Genomic DNA, 19,410 nt, shown 5'->3' on the forward strand with positions numbered 1-19,410 from the left:
ACTTTGTCTCACATACTTTGGATATGTTAGTAGGAGGGATCAGTCCCTGGAGAAGGACATCATGCTTGGTAAAGGACAGAGTCAGTGAAAAAGACGAAGACCCTCAATGAGATGGACTGACACAGTGGCTCCAACAATGGGCTCAAGCCTAACAATGATTGTGAGGATGGTGTAGGACCAGGCAGTGTTTTGCTCTGTTGTATGCAGGGTTGCTATGAGCCAGAACCAACTCGATGGCACCTAACAATAATACGGTTAGTAAGCAACATAAGCATCAAACCTTTTAACTAGACGAGACTTACATTATTGTACAATAATAAGGCCTCGAGTTTATTTTCACTTAAACGTTACCTTCTCCATTTAACTGCAATGTCAAACATGTCTCTCCATTGCATCAGACGAGTTTTCCCATTCATTCGCACTTTTGAGTTGGTCCAGGTGCGCTGTACAGCCTGCATGACTTCTAATGCTGCCAAGCCCATGGCTGAAAGTCAAGTAGTATGGAGAAAACAGTTAATCGGTACACTCTGAGAAGCACTGACTTTCACCTACTTTACATTTTCCTCTATAAAGAGTCTCGGTGACAAATCAAGATTATTATACGAAGAAAGAATCAGAAGTACTCATAATGTAAGAAGACCTGAGATACTATTCAGCCATAATGATCCTACTGTTCAGATGACACTAGAGACACTCCCAAGGTGGTCTCCTCCCAATTCTGCCTCCTACTGAAGCAAGTGGACGTTCGAATTCTTCCTCCCGCCTACAAATCCCATGGATCTGCTGTCTGATATACAGTAACTACCCAAGATCTATATTCTACAGCTACACTACAGCAACACCAAAAAGACAGGATGGAACGGTATTTCCAGAATTCAGTGTGAAGGATTCATACATTTCTGTTCTGATCAAATGCAGAGTTTGAGTAAGCTCAGTATATAATTTATCAAAAAACAAACAAACAAAAACACAACACGGTTTGACAATTCTTGCTCTTAGAGCAGAGATATTTCCAATTCCAGAATACCTCTGTGTATTCTCTTGTTTGGCAGGAAACCAGGTGTTTCGTATTGCATCAGTGATCCCAAACGATCCGCTACACAAATCAGCTCTTGTACCTCAAGTTTATAACTCTCAAAATTCTGATGTAACACATCTCTGGAAGAAACATCACATGCACGATAAAGGTTTTTAAAAAGATATTCAGTAATACAATCTCATCTGAAAAACATTCAGTTCCTCCACTGGGAAAGTAATTAAGAAGTCTACAACTACTTTATCTTTACTTCAGAGCTCTGCGCCCACCCACACACAAATTAAAAATGGGAAACACTTATGGAAGTATGAGCACAATTAATACCACATGTTGTTGGGACAATGATAACTAGTGTGCAATCCAGAGGATTACCATTGTCTGCCTTGCAAGCTTCTCCAGAATACACACCTGTGTGGACTGCCTTTTCCAACGAGCAACCCAAACACACCTCCCCATTCACCCAAATTGTATCAAACCAAGCATACTTAGAATGACATGTAAAATTGCTATTGTTTAGCTGCCAACCTACTCGTGATCTTACAACAAAAGCCTGCAATTCTAAGCTATAGGTTGAGTCAGGAGTCCCCCCGACAATCCCCAGCTTCAATGTTCTACTAGGAAGACTTCCAGGACTTAGCACACTGTGGTGCTCGCAGCCATGATTTACTATAGTGAAAGGATACAGCACAATTGGCAAAGGCAAAAGGTGCATGGAGCAAAGTCCAGGGGAAATCTGGCACAAGCTCCCAAGTGTCACCTCCCAGTGGAGTCACACAGCAACAAGTGTGACAATACCTGTGAAATGTTGTCAACCAGAAAGCTCATTAGAGAGTCAGTGGCCACAGGGGTCTAGTGAGGGTAACAAGCACCCAGAGGCAATCTCTTAAATTGCCTTCCCCAATTTTAAGATGAATAGGCATTGATGAAATGTCTTTCCCCCTCTTAACCACTACCTCAGCCAGGGGCTTTCAGTTTTGTGGTGCCTTGGAATGTCATTATGTGCCTTGTCTGGGACCCCCTTGGACTTGTGCCCAGGTGCAAGTGCTTCCCTCTGCTGCACCCCTTCCCCCACCACGCCTCTGAATGCCCATGGTTTTTACTTGGGGCTGGTCACGGAGGCACCTCTGCCTGAAAGCACCTGAATTCCAGATTCACAGAAGGCAGCAGGTATTTAGCACAAACTAGGTGTCTGTGGGTGTCAAAAATGGTTAAACACTGTGCTACTAACCAAAAGGCTGGCAGTTCAAACCCACCCAGTGGTGCCTCGGAAGACAGGCCTGCTAATTTGCTTCTGAAAGGTCACAGCTGTGAAAACCCTACGGAGCACAGTTCCACTCTGCAAACATAGGGTTGCCATGAGTCGGAATCAACTCGACAGCAGCTAACAACAACAACATACTGTCTGAACAAACAGTTTAAGCATATAAGCCACTTTTATCAGTTTTGGGAATGGTGGACATTCTCCCGAAATCTAAGTTCCCAAATGCAAGCTAAACGCTAATCTTGCAGAGGCCTTTCCAAGGACAGCAGTACAAGCCTGCTATGTTGTCTTCTGCACATAGGTATTTGTCTGAACAGGGGTGGCAGAGGACGTATGTATCTGCTTTGAGAGCTCTAGTTTCTTTTTATTTTTGATTATGTGATAATTGGTACATACAAAAATCATATAAACCCATCACCCAATTTAAGAACTAGAATAATCACGTAGTTCCATCTACTTGTATGCTACTTCCCTGTTCCATTCCCCTGCATCACAGGCAGAGGAAGCTTGAGTTTTGTATTCATGATTCCCTTACATTAAAAAAATATATATAGTTACCTATATGCATATCCTTAAAAAATATATTCTATAGTTTTGCTTGTTTATGAGCTTTACAGGGAAAATGTCACCCTGTAGCCTCCCGACTTGTTTTTATTCAACACTATATTTTAAGATCACGACCTGTCAGTTTGTTGTATTCTGGTGGCTTGTGGGTTGCTGTGATGCTGGAAGCTATGCCACTAGTATATCAAATACCAGAAGGATCACCTATCGTGGAGGGTTTGAGTAGGGTTTCCAGACTAAGACAGACTAGGAAAAAAGGCCTCATGATCTACTTTCAAAAGTTAGCAAATGAAAACTTTATGGGTCACAACAGGACATTACTTGACTATCTTGCTTTGGATACATCATCCGGAGGGATCAATCACTAGAGGAGGATATCATGTTTGGTGAAGTAGAGGACGAGTGAGGGCGAGGGAGACCCTTGGTGAGAGGGACTGGATTAGCCACAGCAATGGATGACACAGGATGACATGTTTTGTTCTGTTGTACCTAAGGTTGACATGAGCTCTATCTATTTATCTGTGTTTTAGGATTAATCCACACTGTTGCATGGTTCATTTGTTTATACTGCTATGTACTATTCAATGGAGTGACTATTGTCACATTTATCCATTCTTTTGTGGATGGACCTTTGGGTTCATTTCCAGTTTTTGGTTGTGAACAAATGCAGCTATGAGCAGTCCTATACAAGTCTCCTGGTAGACATATGCACACGTACAAGCTTCAATACAATTATGTAAGGAACAGAGTCGCAAGATTATACGATATACAAAGGTTCCTTTTTACAAGTTGCCATTATTACTATTGTCAGAGTTCTCAGTATTTGCATACCTAGTGGGTATAAAATGATACCCCATGAGGTCTTAATTTGTGAGTTCAAACATCTTTTCATACGTTTCTTGTCATTCATGTTTCCTCTTTTGTGAAATTACCTGTGTATTTCTTTAGCTCACTTGGTTACTTTTTACTTTTTAATTTGTAGAATCATAAATTCTGGATAATAATTCTTAGTCAGTTATACCAAACCCGTTGTCATCAATTTGATTCTGACTCATGGCGACCCTGTAGGACAGAGTGGAAATGCTCCATAGGGTTTCCAAGGAGTGGCTGATGGATTCAAATTGCTGACTTTTTGGTCAGCAGCTGTAGCTCTTAACCACTACGCCACCAGGGCTCCAGTCAATTACATATGTTGCAAATATCTTTTCCCAGTTTGGGCTTGTCTTTTTACTCTTTATGGTGTCTTTTGATGAACAGGTAGTTCTTAGTTTCAGTGTAGTCCAATTTATCAATCTATTCAACTAGGGCTGATGATCTGTGTATCTTAATTAAGGAAATCCTTCTACATCTCAAAGTCATAAAAGTCTTACATTTTCTTCTAAAATTAAAAAAAAAAAAAAATGCCATTCACATTTAAGATTGTAATCCACCTGGCACTGGATTTCTACCTGCTCCACCACAAAAAAAAAAAAAAAAAAAATTATTTTAATCAATAGGAATAACTAATTATCCCACTCCCACTTATTGATGAATCCCAGTCTGGTCTATAATATGCCTCTAGCATTAATCTGGGCTGTCTACATAAATGCTCCTAGGCTCTCCATTATGCTCCTTTGGTCTACTAGCCTGTCCCTGCACCAGTACTACCCTGTCTTCATTACAATATTAAGTCTCTTTATCTGGCAAAATGAAAACTTTCCCCTCAACAAGCCTAGGCCATCATCTTCTTCAGGAGTACCTTAATTAATCTTGGTCCTTTGTTCTTCCACAAATTTACAGAATTAACCTATCCAATTCCTCAAAAACTATAGGGCTTTTGAATGGCATTTTATTGAATCCATAATTAATTTGCAGAGAACTGAGATATTAATGTAATTGAACTTCTAATCAATGAACATAGTATTTCTCTCTATTTTCTCTTAGCAACTTTCAGTAATGTTTTATAATTATCTCCATATAGGTTTTGTAAATTTTTGTAAGACTTATTCCTGAGTATCTTGTTTGTTGCTACTATAAATGGCATTTAAAAAATTATATTTTGTTTACTGCTGACATATAGAAATACAAATCATTCTTATATACTGATTTTATAATCAACCACCTTTCTAAATTCTTCTCACTTCTAATACTTTGTAGAACTTCTGGGTTTTCTTTGTAGATAATCATGTGATTTGCAAACAATGACAGCTTTCTGCCTTCCTTTCTAATTCTTATAATTTTTATTCTTCTTGTCTCTGCATTGGTTAAGACTTCAAGTACAATGTTGAAGAGAGCAATGATTTTAGGCTTTTTTTGTCTAGCTCCCAATTTTAACACGAATGCTCCTAATATCTCAATAGTTAAAATAATATTTGCAATAGGTTTTTGATAGATATAATAATGTATTATATAGGAAACACCTTTGTTTTTCTAGTTTGCTAAGAATCTTTTTTTTTTTCTTTTTAAAAGCATGATAGTCATTTAATTTTTCTAGTTTTCTACATCTATTAATATGGTTATATGGTTTTCCTCCTTTAATCTGTTAATTATTATAATTATAGATTTTTTAAAACTAGACCACCTTTTCTTTCCTGAGAAAAAACAAATTTAGTATGACATATTTTTTATACATGAATGGATTTGGTTTACCAATATTTTAAGATTCTCTCATCCATGTTCATGAATGAGATGACCTCTAAACTTCCTTTTATTTGCAATCCCTGTCTGGTTTTGATATCGAGGTTACACTGGCCCCACATATGTTAGAGCTTCTCCTTGCATCTTCTATATCTTCTAACATGTCTTTCATGTTTTCTAATTCCTTGACTCTCTGTGCTATACTCCGCATAATCCTACTGCTCTATCTTCCAGTTCCGCAATATTCTCTCAGCTATGTCTACTCTTCTGTTTAGCTTATACATTGAATTCTTTATTTTAATGAATCCATTTTGTATTTCTAATTATTCTTTTTAATACCTAGGTATTTTTGATAGTCTCTTGTTCCCGGCTCATTCCTTGTGATTTCTTCTTTAATTTCTGTAAACATTTCATTTAGAGCCTATATTCAACAATTCTAACATCTGAATCCCTTGAGGGTCTAAATCTGTTGTCTGTTGTTTCTCACATATGGGTTTGGTGATCTTGGTTTTTGAATTTTCATACTAATGATCTTAATTTGTAGGAATACATGGGGCCCAAATTGGCAATGCTTTCCTGACAGGAAACATGTATTGGCTTCTGTTGTTATCCTGGGAGTGCTTCCGCTATGGGGCCACTTAAGCCCCTTTAAAGTTCAGCAAACCCATTACTGCAGTAGTTGTTATATGCACTGACCCTCAGACAATGCCTGCCTTTTAAATGTGTTTACCATTCATCACTCTAGATTGAAACCCCCTTTTTCTTTCTTTTTAGAGGTTGAGGGATTTAATATTTTATCAATTTCCCTAATTTTTAATGCATTGCTAGACTTCCGGGAATTAATAGAGCTAATGGTTTTATATTACGGCAGCCCTTTAGAATACATATTTTGCCATATTACAGAAGTAGTAGTCCAGTAGTAAAGTCTCAAGCTGCTAAAATGTTTAATAACTTGTTTAAAGCATGGTAAAAGAAAAATGCATATCAAAGACTACCAAGTGGTATGCGTACACTCAAAGTGTTAAAATTGCCCAACATTAGCAAATTAGGAAGGTCAGGCTAGAAGGAAAGGTGATATTTAAAGGTAAGTTTCAAGATACTTTATAAACTAAAAGAAATATTTTCAGACATACCAACTCCAAAAAGAAATTCATCAGAAACATGGGCAGAAAGCAATTTAGTGATCAAGAAACAGCATGATGAACTTATAACTCAGTTTTGAAAAAGAAAAAGGTTCATATTCATTTAAAGCACTTACTTTATGTGAGGTTGCAACCCTGGCTGTTCTTCATAGTCTTCTATGAGGAAGGGCAGATTTTTAGCCCAGTGGTCCTTAAAGCTTCCAGGTAGATCCACGTCGATGTTATATTCCGTTAGGGGGGTATCAAGGTGTGCGTGAAGGTATCGAGAATACTCTGCAGGCAGAAAATGAGATCTGACACACTCAAATACTGCTAAAGAAATATTTTCTGTAGCTAGCTGCCATACAAATACTTTGTAACAAACTATTATTTAATTACAGAAAATTTAAAAGGGGATTCTAAAGGTTAGTTAAAAAAACCAAACTGTAACTGGCCACTGGTTTGAGTTGCCAGGGTAAAAAAAAAAAAAAAAAAAACAGTCAATCTGGGTTTAGTTTGACTTAAGTTTAACCACCTTACCATACACTGGAGCCTTGGTGGTGCAGTGGTTAAGAGCTATGGCTGCTAATGAAAAGGTCAGCAGTATGAATCTACCAGCTATGAGTTGGACTTATCTCAATGGCAATGGATTTGGTTTTTACCGTGTACTAAACCCAGTGCCGTCGACTCACAGCGACCCTATAGGACAGAGTAGAACTGGCCCCAAAGAGTATCCAAAGAGCTCCTGGTGCATTCGAACTGCCAACCCTTGGGCTAGCAGCCACAGCACTTAACCACTACACCACCAGGGTTTCCTACCATGTACTACATACACCAAAGATCTCATTGTTTGAGTTCCAGAGCCTGAGAATCCAAGTTCAGTATCAGACAGAGCCTGGTCCTCTGTCAAAAAGACAGGCTGACTGATAGGTATACTATTTCACTGACTGGCTGAGTGACTGCTGCTTATCCCTGTACAAGCAGTGTAGAAAACCCAAGATATGGGCTGTCCCCTCCTTCAGTCTGTAGTTTACAAGTCCAAGCTATACTAAACCAGGGAAAAATGGGAACTGTAATTTAGAGGAAAGAGATGCACTATCCAACAGGTAGTGACTAGCCACGTGGCTACTGAATATTTGAAATGTGGCTAGTGGGACTGAGACACTAAATTTTTCATTTTATTTAATTTTAATTAATTTAGACTTAAAAATTAACACTCGATTCAATTATTAGAAAACTTCTGTATGTTTGAAGCAACTTGCATCTATGAATCTACTTTTTGAACTGAATTATATGAAATCTAAATTCAGATCAAGTATTTCCAGTGAAAATTTAGCATCCAGATGAAGATGTGCTGCTAAGTGTAAAATACACATCAGATTTTGAAGACTTAGTACAAAAAAATGTAAAATATCTCATTAATAGTATTTTTATACTAATCACATGTTGAACCAATATTTTGGATACACAGGATTAAAGTTTATTGTTACAGTTAATTTAACTTTTTTAATGTGGCTATTAGAAATGTTAAATTACACACATGGCTCACATTATTTTTATGATATAGAGGAATGACGATAACAAAGGAAAGAGAAGCAATACAAGTAAAGATTTGGGCTTTAAAAGAAAAACAAAAATATCATTATGTATGGCAGAGGAAACATGAGTAACACTATGATATAGTTTTTTTGTGTGTGTGTGCTTTAAGTGAAAGTTTACAAATGAAGCCAGTCTCTCATACAAAAATTTATATACACCTTGCTACCCAGTGCCGTAGAGACACCTTGCTATATACTCCTAATTGCTCTCGCCCTAATGACAGAGCCCGCTCCTTGCCTCCACTCTCTCTTTTTGTGTCCATTCTGCCAGCTTTTGACCCCTTCTACCCTCTCATCTCCCCCGCAGATAGGAAATGCTAAAATAGTCTCAAGTGTCTACTTAATTCAAGAAGCTCATTCTTCACCAGTATCTTTTTCTAGGCCATTGTCCAGTCCAATCCCTGTCTGAAGAGTTGGCTTTGGGAATGGTTCCTGTCTTGGGCTAACAGAAGGTCTGGGGGCCATGACCACTGGGGCCCTTCTAGTCTCAGTCAGACCATTAAGTCTGGTCTTTTTATGAGAATTTGGGGTCTGCATCCCACTGCTCCCTCAGGGGTTCTCTGTTGTGTTCCCTGTCAGGGCAGTGTGATATAGTTTTTTAGATGCGCTTTCTTCCTTATCCCAATTTATCAAAAACATATGAGAATTTTGATATGAGAAAAATAACAGATCAAAGATACTAAGCTCACATTTCAACAGTAAAAACCACATAAAAAGGTTACTTTTCCTGCAATTCCTACATCTTTGGATAAGACTACACATGATGAGACATAAATAACCCAGATGTTTGTCATATTTAGTTCAAAATGTGGTTCTTAACTCAAGTAAAACTTCTTTAAAGATTAGAAAGAAAAAAAGTAGGAAGTGGCAGAGGACACATTGGACCTGTCTTCAGAAGACAAGGACTCTATCTAGTCCAGGCATCGCCACTAACCAAGGGGTGCCTGTGGACAAGTTACCTGCCTCTTTGAGATTCAGTTATCTCATATGGAATGTTAAGACAGTCAAGTAATAAGATCTCTGCAGCTTCACACATTAAAATTCAATGATTCTGCAATTGTCTGACTTACCTCGGAGATATTTCACTTTAAGATACTCTGGGCTAGCCTTCTGACCTGGGAGAGGATCATTTAGCATAACTTTAGTTTGTGCTTTTATCCCTTCATAAAACTGTCCCATTGCAACATGGCTGAGTCCTTTCATATACTGGCACACTTCATTATACGGCTCTAGCTGCAGACACCGCTAGGGCATTAAAGGAGAATACGCTGTATTAGTATCAACACAGTTTAAGAAAACTTTTGAGCACTTTATTCTTTTACTTGGAATTAGAAAAGTTTTCCCTCCACGTTAAATCTGATCAAATACACAGTCTGCAAACGAGTCTATAAGGTGAGGCAGTGATTTATTATTAGTGTCGTTCAAGTATAAATGCTACTCTTGGTCCCTTCTTTATACATTTCACTAAACCTTGTTGAGGGATCAGTCCCTAGAGAAGGATATCATGCTTGGTAAAGTAGAAGGTCAGTGAAAAAGAGGAAGACCCTCAATGAGATGGACTGACAAAGTGGCTGCAACAGTGGGCTCAGGCATAGCGATTGTGAGAATGGCATAGGACTGGGCAGTGTTTCGTTCTGTTGTACAAAGGGTTGTTATGAGTCAGAACCAACTCGACAGCACCTGACTACAATGACAACAGCAAACCTTATTGAAGAATAACCCAAGAACTCCAACAGCAGTGCCTCTCATTACAGACGCTCACCTTAAAGTTCTTAAGGGCCTCCTGTAAGCTGCCATGATGATAAAGCATCATCCCCCGGAGCTGGAGGGTCTGCACATGGTTTTGGTTGAGCAACAGTGCCTTCTGAAAGCTCTCAGTGGCTGCTTCAAAATTGCCCAGTTCTCTAGGTATTGAATGATAGTTATGAACTCAGTACAGACATAACAGTAAACATACAGAACAAGTTACCTTTAAGAATTATGGTCCAATATGTGAATAAGGTACCTTGATGTTGGTGTTCCCTTTTTCACTTGACCACTTTATAGCTATATAGCCGTTGACACATCACATTCCACTAATTACTTCTAAATTTACCAGATTATAGACAACCACACAGTTCTTGAAATTTTTTGGAGAAAATTAACTTATTAATTTCCAAAGGCAAATGCTAATTCAAGCCCCTCCCCTCAATTCATGATGGCCTTCAACCCCAGGAACTAAAATTTTAGTTTTTTGATAGAAACATACTTCTTTCCTTTACAAAAAAAAAAAAAGGTATATGCAATAGTTATACAGAGGTTTATTATTCTGAACCAAATTCACGGATTTAAAATATTATTTTTCTTTGACTGAAGCTACTTCATTTAAATACTAATAAATCACTATCCAATTTAAAATTCTGAGAAAAAGAGGTATATCTTTGTACTGTAATCATTTAAGAATGGAAATGGTTGGTGCTAACCAGTCTTCCTTTACATATTAAAATTTTTATGAAGAATTGAAATGTCCTCAAAATGGCCTACAAGTAAATTTTCTAAAAGTAATGTAGCTTTTTAAAATATATAATACCAGCTGACATTTATACAGCATTTTGCTATTTACAAGGTGATTTCAGATCTATTTTCAATTTGTATTTCCCACATCTGTGAGACAGGGAAGATACATATTACCTCTAAAATCCAAAACAAATCCAAAAACACTTTCTCCAAGCTAGTGTAAAGGAGCTCCTCAAACTATCACATTAGAAAGCAATTAAGCTCGTGAAATGAATCCTTCCTGAATAGTACCTAACAGAGTTCTGATGCAAATTTCTATTACACCCTTTCTTTTCTGTTTTATGGCATCTTTAAAGACAAAAAACCTGAAGATCAGAGAATTAAAGATGCACACCTGTTGAATGGTTAAAGCAGGACTAGAACCAAGTCTCTTGACACCTAAACCACAGGCTCCTTCTATTCTATCATACCATCTCCTTTTCCAGATTAGGATACAAATACCATTTTATTTTCAAGCCAAAAGTCAGAATAGCTCTACTTGATCAGGGCAATGCATGGAGTCCAGAAGCCAGGTTCCGGTCACAATTTCTCATTCTGACAGAGATAAACTATAACAGAAGCTTTCTCATCCCTTTATTCTAGGACTCTTCAATGGATCATAGCAGATAACCTTAGTTATGCCCTAAAAAAGCAGCAGCATTGAAAGACGTTACCAAAAAATGAAAAGACAAGCTACTGACTGGGAGAATATCTTCGGAAACCATATATCTGACAAGAATCTAACAACCGAAATATATTAAAACTTCAACAATTTAACAACAGAAAAGACAAGTAACCCAATCATAAAATATGCAAAGGACTTGAGTAGACATTTCATCAAAGGGGACATTCAAATGGCCACCAAACACATGAAAAGATGCTTAACGTCATTACCCATCAGGGAGATGCACATCAAAACCACAATGAGAGACCATTTTATTCCCACTAGGGTCACTATGAGTTGGAATCGACTCAATAGCAACGGGTTTAGGATGGCTAAGATAAAAAACAAAACACAAACAAAAAGCAGAAAATAAGTGTTGGTAAGGAGGTGGGGAAATTGGAACATTTATCTATTGTTGGTGAGAAGGCAAAATGGTACAGCCATTATGCAAAACAGTGGCAGTTCCTCAAAAAACTAAAAACAGAACTACCATATGACCCAGCAATTCCACTCCTAGGTATATACCCAAAAGACTTGAAAGCAGAGACTCAAACAGAGACTTGCACACCAGTGTTCACTGCAGCACTATTCAAAATAGGCAAAAGGTGGAAACAACCTAAATGTCCATCAACAGATGAATGAATAAACAAAATGTGGTACATACATACAATGGAATACTACTCAACCAGTAGGAGAAATGAAGCTTTGATACACGCTACAATATGGATGGAGCTGTAGACACTATGCTGAGTAAAATAAGTTAATCACAAAAGGTCAAATATTGTATGACCCCACTTACATAAAAAGACAAGAACAGGCAGAAGTATAGAGACCAAAGTGTTTTAGTGGTTACCAGGGGTGGGAAGGAGGGGGAAGGGAAGGTTAGTGCTTATGAAGTACTGAGTTTCAGGGTACGGTGATGGAAAAATCACATTAATTAAGGGTAGAGTTCCACAGCTGATCATCCAAGTGCTGTCAGTAAGTTGTATACCTGCAAAAAGTTGAACTGGCAAAAGCTGTGTGATAGATATGTTTACAACAATGACAAGATAAAAAAAAGACTAGCTGCTGAGACTGTTTATGAACAACCAAACACCTTATGGGATTCGGTTCCTTGGCTTAGAGTCACGGTTTCATGGAACATCCCAGTTAACTGGTCTAATAACATGCTTAGTGCTTCTGTTTTACCTCCCAGTTCATATGGTAGTTTTAGTTTCTGGAGGAACTGCCACACTGTTTTCCAGTGCCTGGAATCTTAAAAGCTTGCAAGGGGCCATCCAAGGCATAACAATTGGTCTCTATTCACCTGAAGCAACAGGGGAAGAAGGAGAGTCTGGAATAGGAGAAAAAAATGGAGTGTGTGGCTAATTGCCTCCATGAACAACTGCCTGGCTACCATTACTGGACATTTTGATCAAGAATTCTGATCAAAAGGGGAAAAATGCAGAACCAAATTTTAAATTATTATAGAATCCAGATTTTCTGGAGCCATGGAGGCTAGATGAACCCCTGAAACTCCTGCCCTCAGATAATCTTTAAATATTAAACCAAAAATATTTTCTGAAGTCTTCTTAAAACCAAACAATAGTTTAACTAGTAAAGAACGTCTGCCTTGAGCATTATGCTCTTTTAAGAATTATCTATGTGGGATCAAAGTGACAACAGCAACTTGAAAGATTAGATAGGAAACTTAGGGGGCAGTGAGCTTATGTCGATGGGGGAGGAACAACTCAGAAAAGGAGGGTGAGAATGATTGCACAACTCAGAGAATGTAATCAGTATCACTGAACTGTACATGTAGAAACTGCTGAATCGGTGTATGCTTTGCTGTGTATATTCTCAACAACAACAAAAATAAAATATTAAAAAAAGAGGAAGAAGCTGCAGCAGCAGTAGCACCTATTACCTGAGAGCTTATAAAGCCGCTATTGATATAATAGCCCTGGAAGGACTAGCATTTTCTAAATCAACACATACAAACTGAAGTTGTTTCAGAGATTATAATATGCATCATATTATAAATATGACATTCTCTGACACATGGTTCTTTCTATCTTCCAGAGAACATATCTAGTATTTAATGCCTATGCAATTTAGAATGACCATCTCTCCTGGTTAAGAAACACAATTTCTTTTTAAATATCACTATCATTCGTGAGGCTATATTGTCTTTCCATTCCTTACCCATCCTGCCACCCCAACTACTACTACTTGACTTACCTATAGGCCTGCCCCAGACTTTTATACGCATCAATAAAGTCAACTTTCTGCTTCAAAGCCTCTTTGAAGGATTCAATAGCTTCCTGTAAAAAGTATATAGAAAATGATTTAATTAGCATAACTGTTAGAACTGAGTTTTACTTAAATCACTAAAGGACTTAAATATATATATTACATGGTTTCTGACAGATCTTTTTAAATAGGAAGATTTAAAGAAAAGAGGTTGAAAGTTCAATGAAATATGAGTCAGGATTTAATTTCAGCAGTAAATCAATGCACTGCTACGAAAAATAACAAAGCCTTAAGCTTCTTCCTTTCAAAAATGGGAAAACAGCTTCTCACTATCTATTTCATTTCAACTTTGAGTACGAATGATGTACCCTTCATAGTAATAGCAGTTCCTTATTTAATAAAGGCCCTACAGAGTGAAAATAAGGCTGAGAGCTGTGTGAAATAATTAATTCAAAATGCTCATAACTAGCAGCATTTAAACATGAACCAAGAAAAGAGACAAAAGAGCAAGCCCAAAATGAAATTGTTTATAAAACAAGCAAAAAAGCTCCAGATTGGCTACCTGAAGGATTGACATGATCTCTAGGGAGAAAGTGTAAAAGAAAATAAAACGAAAACCTTAAGTTCGGAACGTTTGGGTACAGCTTCTGTTCACATAACACCAGGTCTGAGGCTAATGAAGCGAGAACTGCTACAGGCACTACTCTTTAGGAAGTCATCTTAGGAAATAAATGGTGTACTTGGCTACTACAAAACTATCTATCTGTGAAAACTATTAATAAAATGTACCGTTGTGTTTAACAGCAAACATTCTAGGCTTAAACCATTATTGGATGTACTTTTCATTAAGACTTCATTATTTACTCTAAAGCAAAAGTATGAAGACATTTCCCACAGTCCCCAAGGAAAAGACATATTTTACTAAAGTTACTACCACAGAGTATTATGATCTCTAAGAGCTTTAAAATTTCTAGGCAGAGAACTTCATACCTGATCAGATCATCATAGGAGTAAACTACTACAGAGGTTATCCACCTTGCACATGGTAGGCACGCAATAAATATTTAATGACTTGCTGGGAACACAAATAATTTTACAAAAATAGTACAATCATTTTTTAATCAAAAAGTCAGTCATTCTCTTCATCTTGATTTTCTTTGGGGGCAACAGCAGGGCTCGAGAGGCTGGTATTTAAACTCTTCAAAGACAAAAATTGTGAAAACCACCTACTTATGAAGTAAACCTACTGAATATCCATTGTTTGGAAAGATAACGTTCTAAGAAATTTTAAAAACCACTATTGCCATTGGCCTAGTAGCCTTGATTTTTTAGATTTATACAACTATATTTTTAATTCAACAAACATCTATTGAGCGCCCACTATGTGCCAGGGACAGTGCGGGTACAGGGGATATAAGGGTGAGCAAGACATTATCTCTGTCCTCTAGGAACTCACAGTGGTCGAGATAGAAAGCCAATTATGTAACCAGGTTATCATGATACAAATACAGAGCTATAATAGAGATGTGAGCAAAAGTATCTGGGAATAAAGAGAAAGAAACAACTAACTTAGTCTAGGGGTATCAGAAAAGGTTTCACAGAGGAAGTGACAACTGAGTTGGATCTTGAAGAATGAGAAGGAATTTACTAATTAAAGAAAGAGGGCCTTTCAGACAGGGGAAATGGGACTGTGCCATGGCACAGAGCACTCAGGGAATGGTGGGAAATTTGGCATGGCAGAAGTACAGGTGCATGGGTAGGAGTGAGGGGAGACGGCAATGACAGGAGACCAGGTGAGGGTGGTAAGATGGGACCAGACAGTGAAGGCTATACAGTCTGGGCCTTACCCTGCAAGTAATATCAACTACAAGTCTTTAATCAGGCAAGCAACTTCATGAGATTTACTTTTTAAAGATGATTAATTACTATTAGCAGCAACAGAAAAGATAGGCTGGAGGGGAAAGAGAATGGAGACAGAGCCCAATTAGGAGGTTGCTGCAGGAGTCCAGGCAAGAGATAATGAAAGCTCAAATTGAGACAGTGTCTCTGAGGAGAGAAAAGAAGGGTCAGATTCAGGCAGGGCTTGGAACTGGTTCATTCTGGTTCGAACCCCCACTGAGAACTTGCACTTCCACCCCAGATATACCGAATCAAAATCTACATTTTAACAAGATCCCCAGGTGATTCTTATGTATAATAAGTTTGAGAACCACTGCTCTACTAGTGATTCTCAGAACTGGTCCCTAACCAGCAGCATTAGCATAGCCTGGGAACTCATTAGAAGGGCAAATTCTCAGCAGGGGTTTGAACCTGAATGAAGCGGTTCGAAGCCCTGAATTCAGGAGGTATTTTTAAAGGCAAAATAAGATGTAACTTGGTTTGGGTCTGAGGGATGGGGAAGAAGAGAGAACAGAAAGCTTTTAAGCTGAAGAGACTAGGGAGATGGCAAGAGTATTAACCTAGAGAGGGAGATACAGGAGAAAGAAGAGCTGCAGGCTGGGAGGGGTGGGAGAGATGATGAGCTCCATCGGGCGTGTTAAGTCTGGAGTGTCTGTGGACATCTCGGTGGAGATGCCCAGTAGGCATCTGCTGCCCACTCCACTTACAGCATACGTGGACGCCACAGTTCTTCAAAGTCTGATTTCTCTTCAGCTTTTTAGAGCCTTTGGTTTCAGGGTTCCTGTCTAATCACACTGCACAGTTCTCTACCTCATTCTGCCAAAGAGGGGACATAGCAGAATCAAGATCTGAAAGCCATTGGGAACAAAGAAACTGTGTTCGAATGAATCAATCTCTAAGCACATGAGCTGCCTCTGCATTCATCTGTGTAGCAAATGCTATCATAACCCCACTCAGTCACCATCTTTCTTACTAGTTGATGGGCAACCATCATTCTGGGACTTTCTGTTACAACGAAGAGAACAATCTCAGATGACTCTCAGAGTGCAGGCAGTTCTAAATAGCTGATAAAAATAGGTACATAGAATGTATAATTTTTGAAATAGCCTTTCAACATCAATAAAACAGATGGAATTCAACAGTTACATTTCTACTTGTTTTGTTTTTCCTAATACAAAATTTCTCATATGAACGGTTATGAAATTTGTAATGTCATATTGCCTAGTATACTTCTAATTTATTGTATCATAAAGTAAATAAGCAATCACCCACTTAATTAATTTTTAAGTTGATGTTGACCTGGAGAGACCACCTTTAGAATACAAAGATAGCTCTAACTCATTGGTCCATTTAATACTTTTTATCTCTACTGTTAGCAAGAGAATTAGAAATATCTAAACTAATTTCATTAAATTAATTAAGCCATGTCACCACTGACTCAGTTTTCCAATCTGTGTACTGGGACACCCTCTGCTCCTTTTCTACTTCATGGGGATGCCGTTGGATGAATGAGACAATACGTAAACACTCTGACCTCCTCAGACAGCAGATCTACAGAAATGCAAAGAAAAAGTTCCCATCTATTATACATGCAGATGCCATGTTTATGATCATGGTGAAAAGGATAAGAACCAAATCATGTGGTAAGACTGGCTGACAGGGGCTTTTAATGCTCACAAAATGAGGCTCTGTTTCTAGGCTCTTATTACAAGTATTTGAAATAAAGCAGGCTGAAGTTTAGTCCTTGTCCAACTTGCAGTTAGTGTTTCTGTCACAGCTCTTTTCTGAAAAACTTCCATTTCCAAATCATTCAAAGAGCCCTGCTCATGCTCCTAAACCTGACTTTATAGTAACAAAGGGTAAAGCCATTTGTTCACATTTGCTTACTTTTAAAATGCTCAGCTGCTAACTAAAAGGTCAGTGGTTGGAACCCACCAGCCGCTCAGTGGAAGAAAAGAAGAAGGTCACAGCCTAGGAAACCTTATGGGGCAACCTACTCTGTTATATAGGTCACTGTAAGTGAGAATCGACTTGATGGCCCACAATAATGACACAATAGTAATAGGTTGGTATTTTTTGTATTTCAAATCTTTTTTCCTCCATGAGATATTCAAGGACTAGACATTAAATATAGTGCTATGATTCTGAATTTTGAATTTCAAGCTGACTGTGAAAGAAGAAGAGAGGAACAGAGGGCAGATATAAAATAAACTAGAAAAGTTCATCTGGCAGCTGCTCAAAGCACATTTTAAGTAACCTGCTCTCATAGCCCACAGCTGCCAGTCTGAACCCTGACACGAGAGAGAGAGATTTTATTAGGACTAACCCCACTTACTTGCTAAAAACGATGTGAGATGTATGAAATAGAGTTTGCAAAGGTTTTTTTGTTTTGGCTCTTAGTTGGATGGGACTTTTTTTTTTCTTAGAGTCTAGAAAATTTAAATTTTCACACTTAAAGTAATCTATAGTAATTAACAGTTGATTCATATTTCTATCTTACAAAGTACTTTTTACATACATTATTTCATTCTCACAATAACTTCAAGAGGCAGAGGAGAATCATCTCTGCTTCACAGGTGTGGAAGGAAAAGATGAAAGAGTTTAAATAACTTGTCTAGTACTTCAGTTAATAAGGGTTCAGAGCAAGACCTCAAACCAAGACCTTCCAGTTCTAAATTCAACGTTCTGTCCTTGAAATTCATTTATTCTGCTAATATTTATTGAGCACCTACTATGTGACAGGCACTGTCCTTGAGGATTTACAACATGCAGTTTTTTTTTTTTTTATCGTACTTTAGATGAAGGCTTACAGAACAAACTAGTTTCTCATTAAGCAGTTAGTAAACATATTGTTTTGTGACATTGGTTAATAACCCCATAATGTGTCAACACTCTCCCTTCTCAAACTTGGGTTTCCTATTACCAGCTTTCCTGTCCCCTCCTGCCTTCTCATCCTTGCCCCTGGGCTGGTGTGCCCCTTTAGTCTCGTTTTGTTTTATGGGCCTGTCCAATCTTTGGCTGAAGAGTGAACCTCAGGAATGACTTTATTACTGTGCTGAAAGGGTGTCTGGGGGCCCTACTCTCAGTGTTTCTCCAGTCTCTTTCAGGCCAGCAAATTTGGTCTTTCTTTCTGAATTGCAATTTTGTTCTACATTTTTTTTCCAGCTCTGTCCGGGACCCTCTATTATGACCCCTGTCACAGCAGTCAGTGGTGGAAGCCAGGCACCATCTAGTTGTACTGGACTCAGTCTGGTGGAAGCCATGGTAGATGTGGTCCATTCGTCCTCTGGACTAATCTTTCCCTTGGATCTTTAGTTTTCTTCATTATTCCTTGCTCCTGAAGGGGTGAGACCAGTGGAGTATTCTAAACGGCCACTCACGGGCTTTTAAAATCCCAGACAACATGCAGCATTTTTAAAGGTAAACCCTCTTCCCACCCCCCAAAATATCTATCTCAGTTGCTCAAAATCCTCAGAACCAGCGTCAAATGCAGCCACAGCGCCCTTCCCTGCCATATACCTACTGAAATTCCTCACAGCTTTCAAAGTTTGAGTTAGTACAACTTCTCTGTGGAGGCTTTCACGATCTCCTAATGAGAAATATTTTTCACCACGTTCCCACCAATGCAGGCTGAACGCATTTAGCTGCACGTCACTGTCTTCCATCAGTCAGTGTTGATGTATCCTGTATTAGAGGGCTTACTACATGCTGGCCATTGTGAGGCTCCGAGGAAACAGAGGTAAAAACACAGAGCCCCTGTTCCCCAGCTCTAGCTGTGTGTCTGCGCACCCTTACTTCTGGCACAACCCTGCTACACAGTATGTTCTCGACACATTTATTTCGAGAATGTTGAATAAAGTACCAGGGCAAAAGAAAGGGACAGG

The 19,410-nt window shown here is 38.4% G+C and overlaps 1 protein-coding gene across 14 annotated transcripts in view; it reads right to left on the minus strand.

Moving 5' to 3' along the window:
- Nucleotides 1-19,410, minus strand: part of TTC13 (tetratricopeptide repeat domain 13) — a 97,281-nt gene that overhangs the window by 28,377 nt on the left and 49,494 nt on the right. For all 14 annotated transcript variants that reach the window (XR_010319403.1, XM_064276641.1, XM_064276645.1 and 11 more), the window contains 6 exons: nucleotides 13,616-13,698; nucleotides 9,959-10,100; nucleotides 9,267-9,441; nucleotides 6,736-6,892; nucleotides 1,028-1,158; nucleotides 352-484 (listed from right to left, as the gene is read on the minus strand). Coding sequence is in view for 13 of the 14 variants with exons in the window: in XM_064276641.1 (XP_064132711.1) it covers nucleotides 352-484; nucleotides 1,028-1,158; nucleotides 6,736-6,892; nucleotides 9,267-9,441; nucleotides 9,959-10,100; nucleotides 13,616-13,698 (821 nt within the window). In the remaining variant the exon portion in view is untranslated. The remainder of the gene's footprint in view (nucleotides 1-351; nucleotides 485-1,027; nucleotides 1,159-6,735; nucleotides 6,893-9,266; nucleotides 9,442-9,958; nucleotides 10,101-13,615; nucleotides 13,699-19,410) is intronic.

The sequence above is a fragment of the Loxodonta africana genome, chromosome 25 (genome assembly GCF_030014295.1).
Source record: "Loxodonta africana isolate mLoxAfr1 chromosome 25, mLoxAfr1.hap2, whole genome shotgun sequence".
In the NCBI taxonomy this organism is placed as follows: domain Eukaryota; kingdom Metazoa; phylum Chordata; class Mammalia; order Proboscidea; family Elephantidae; genus Loxodonta; species Loxodonta africana.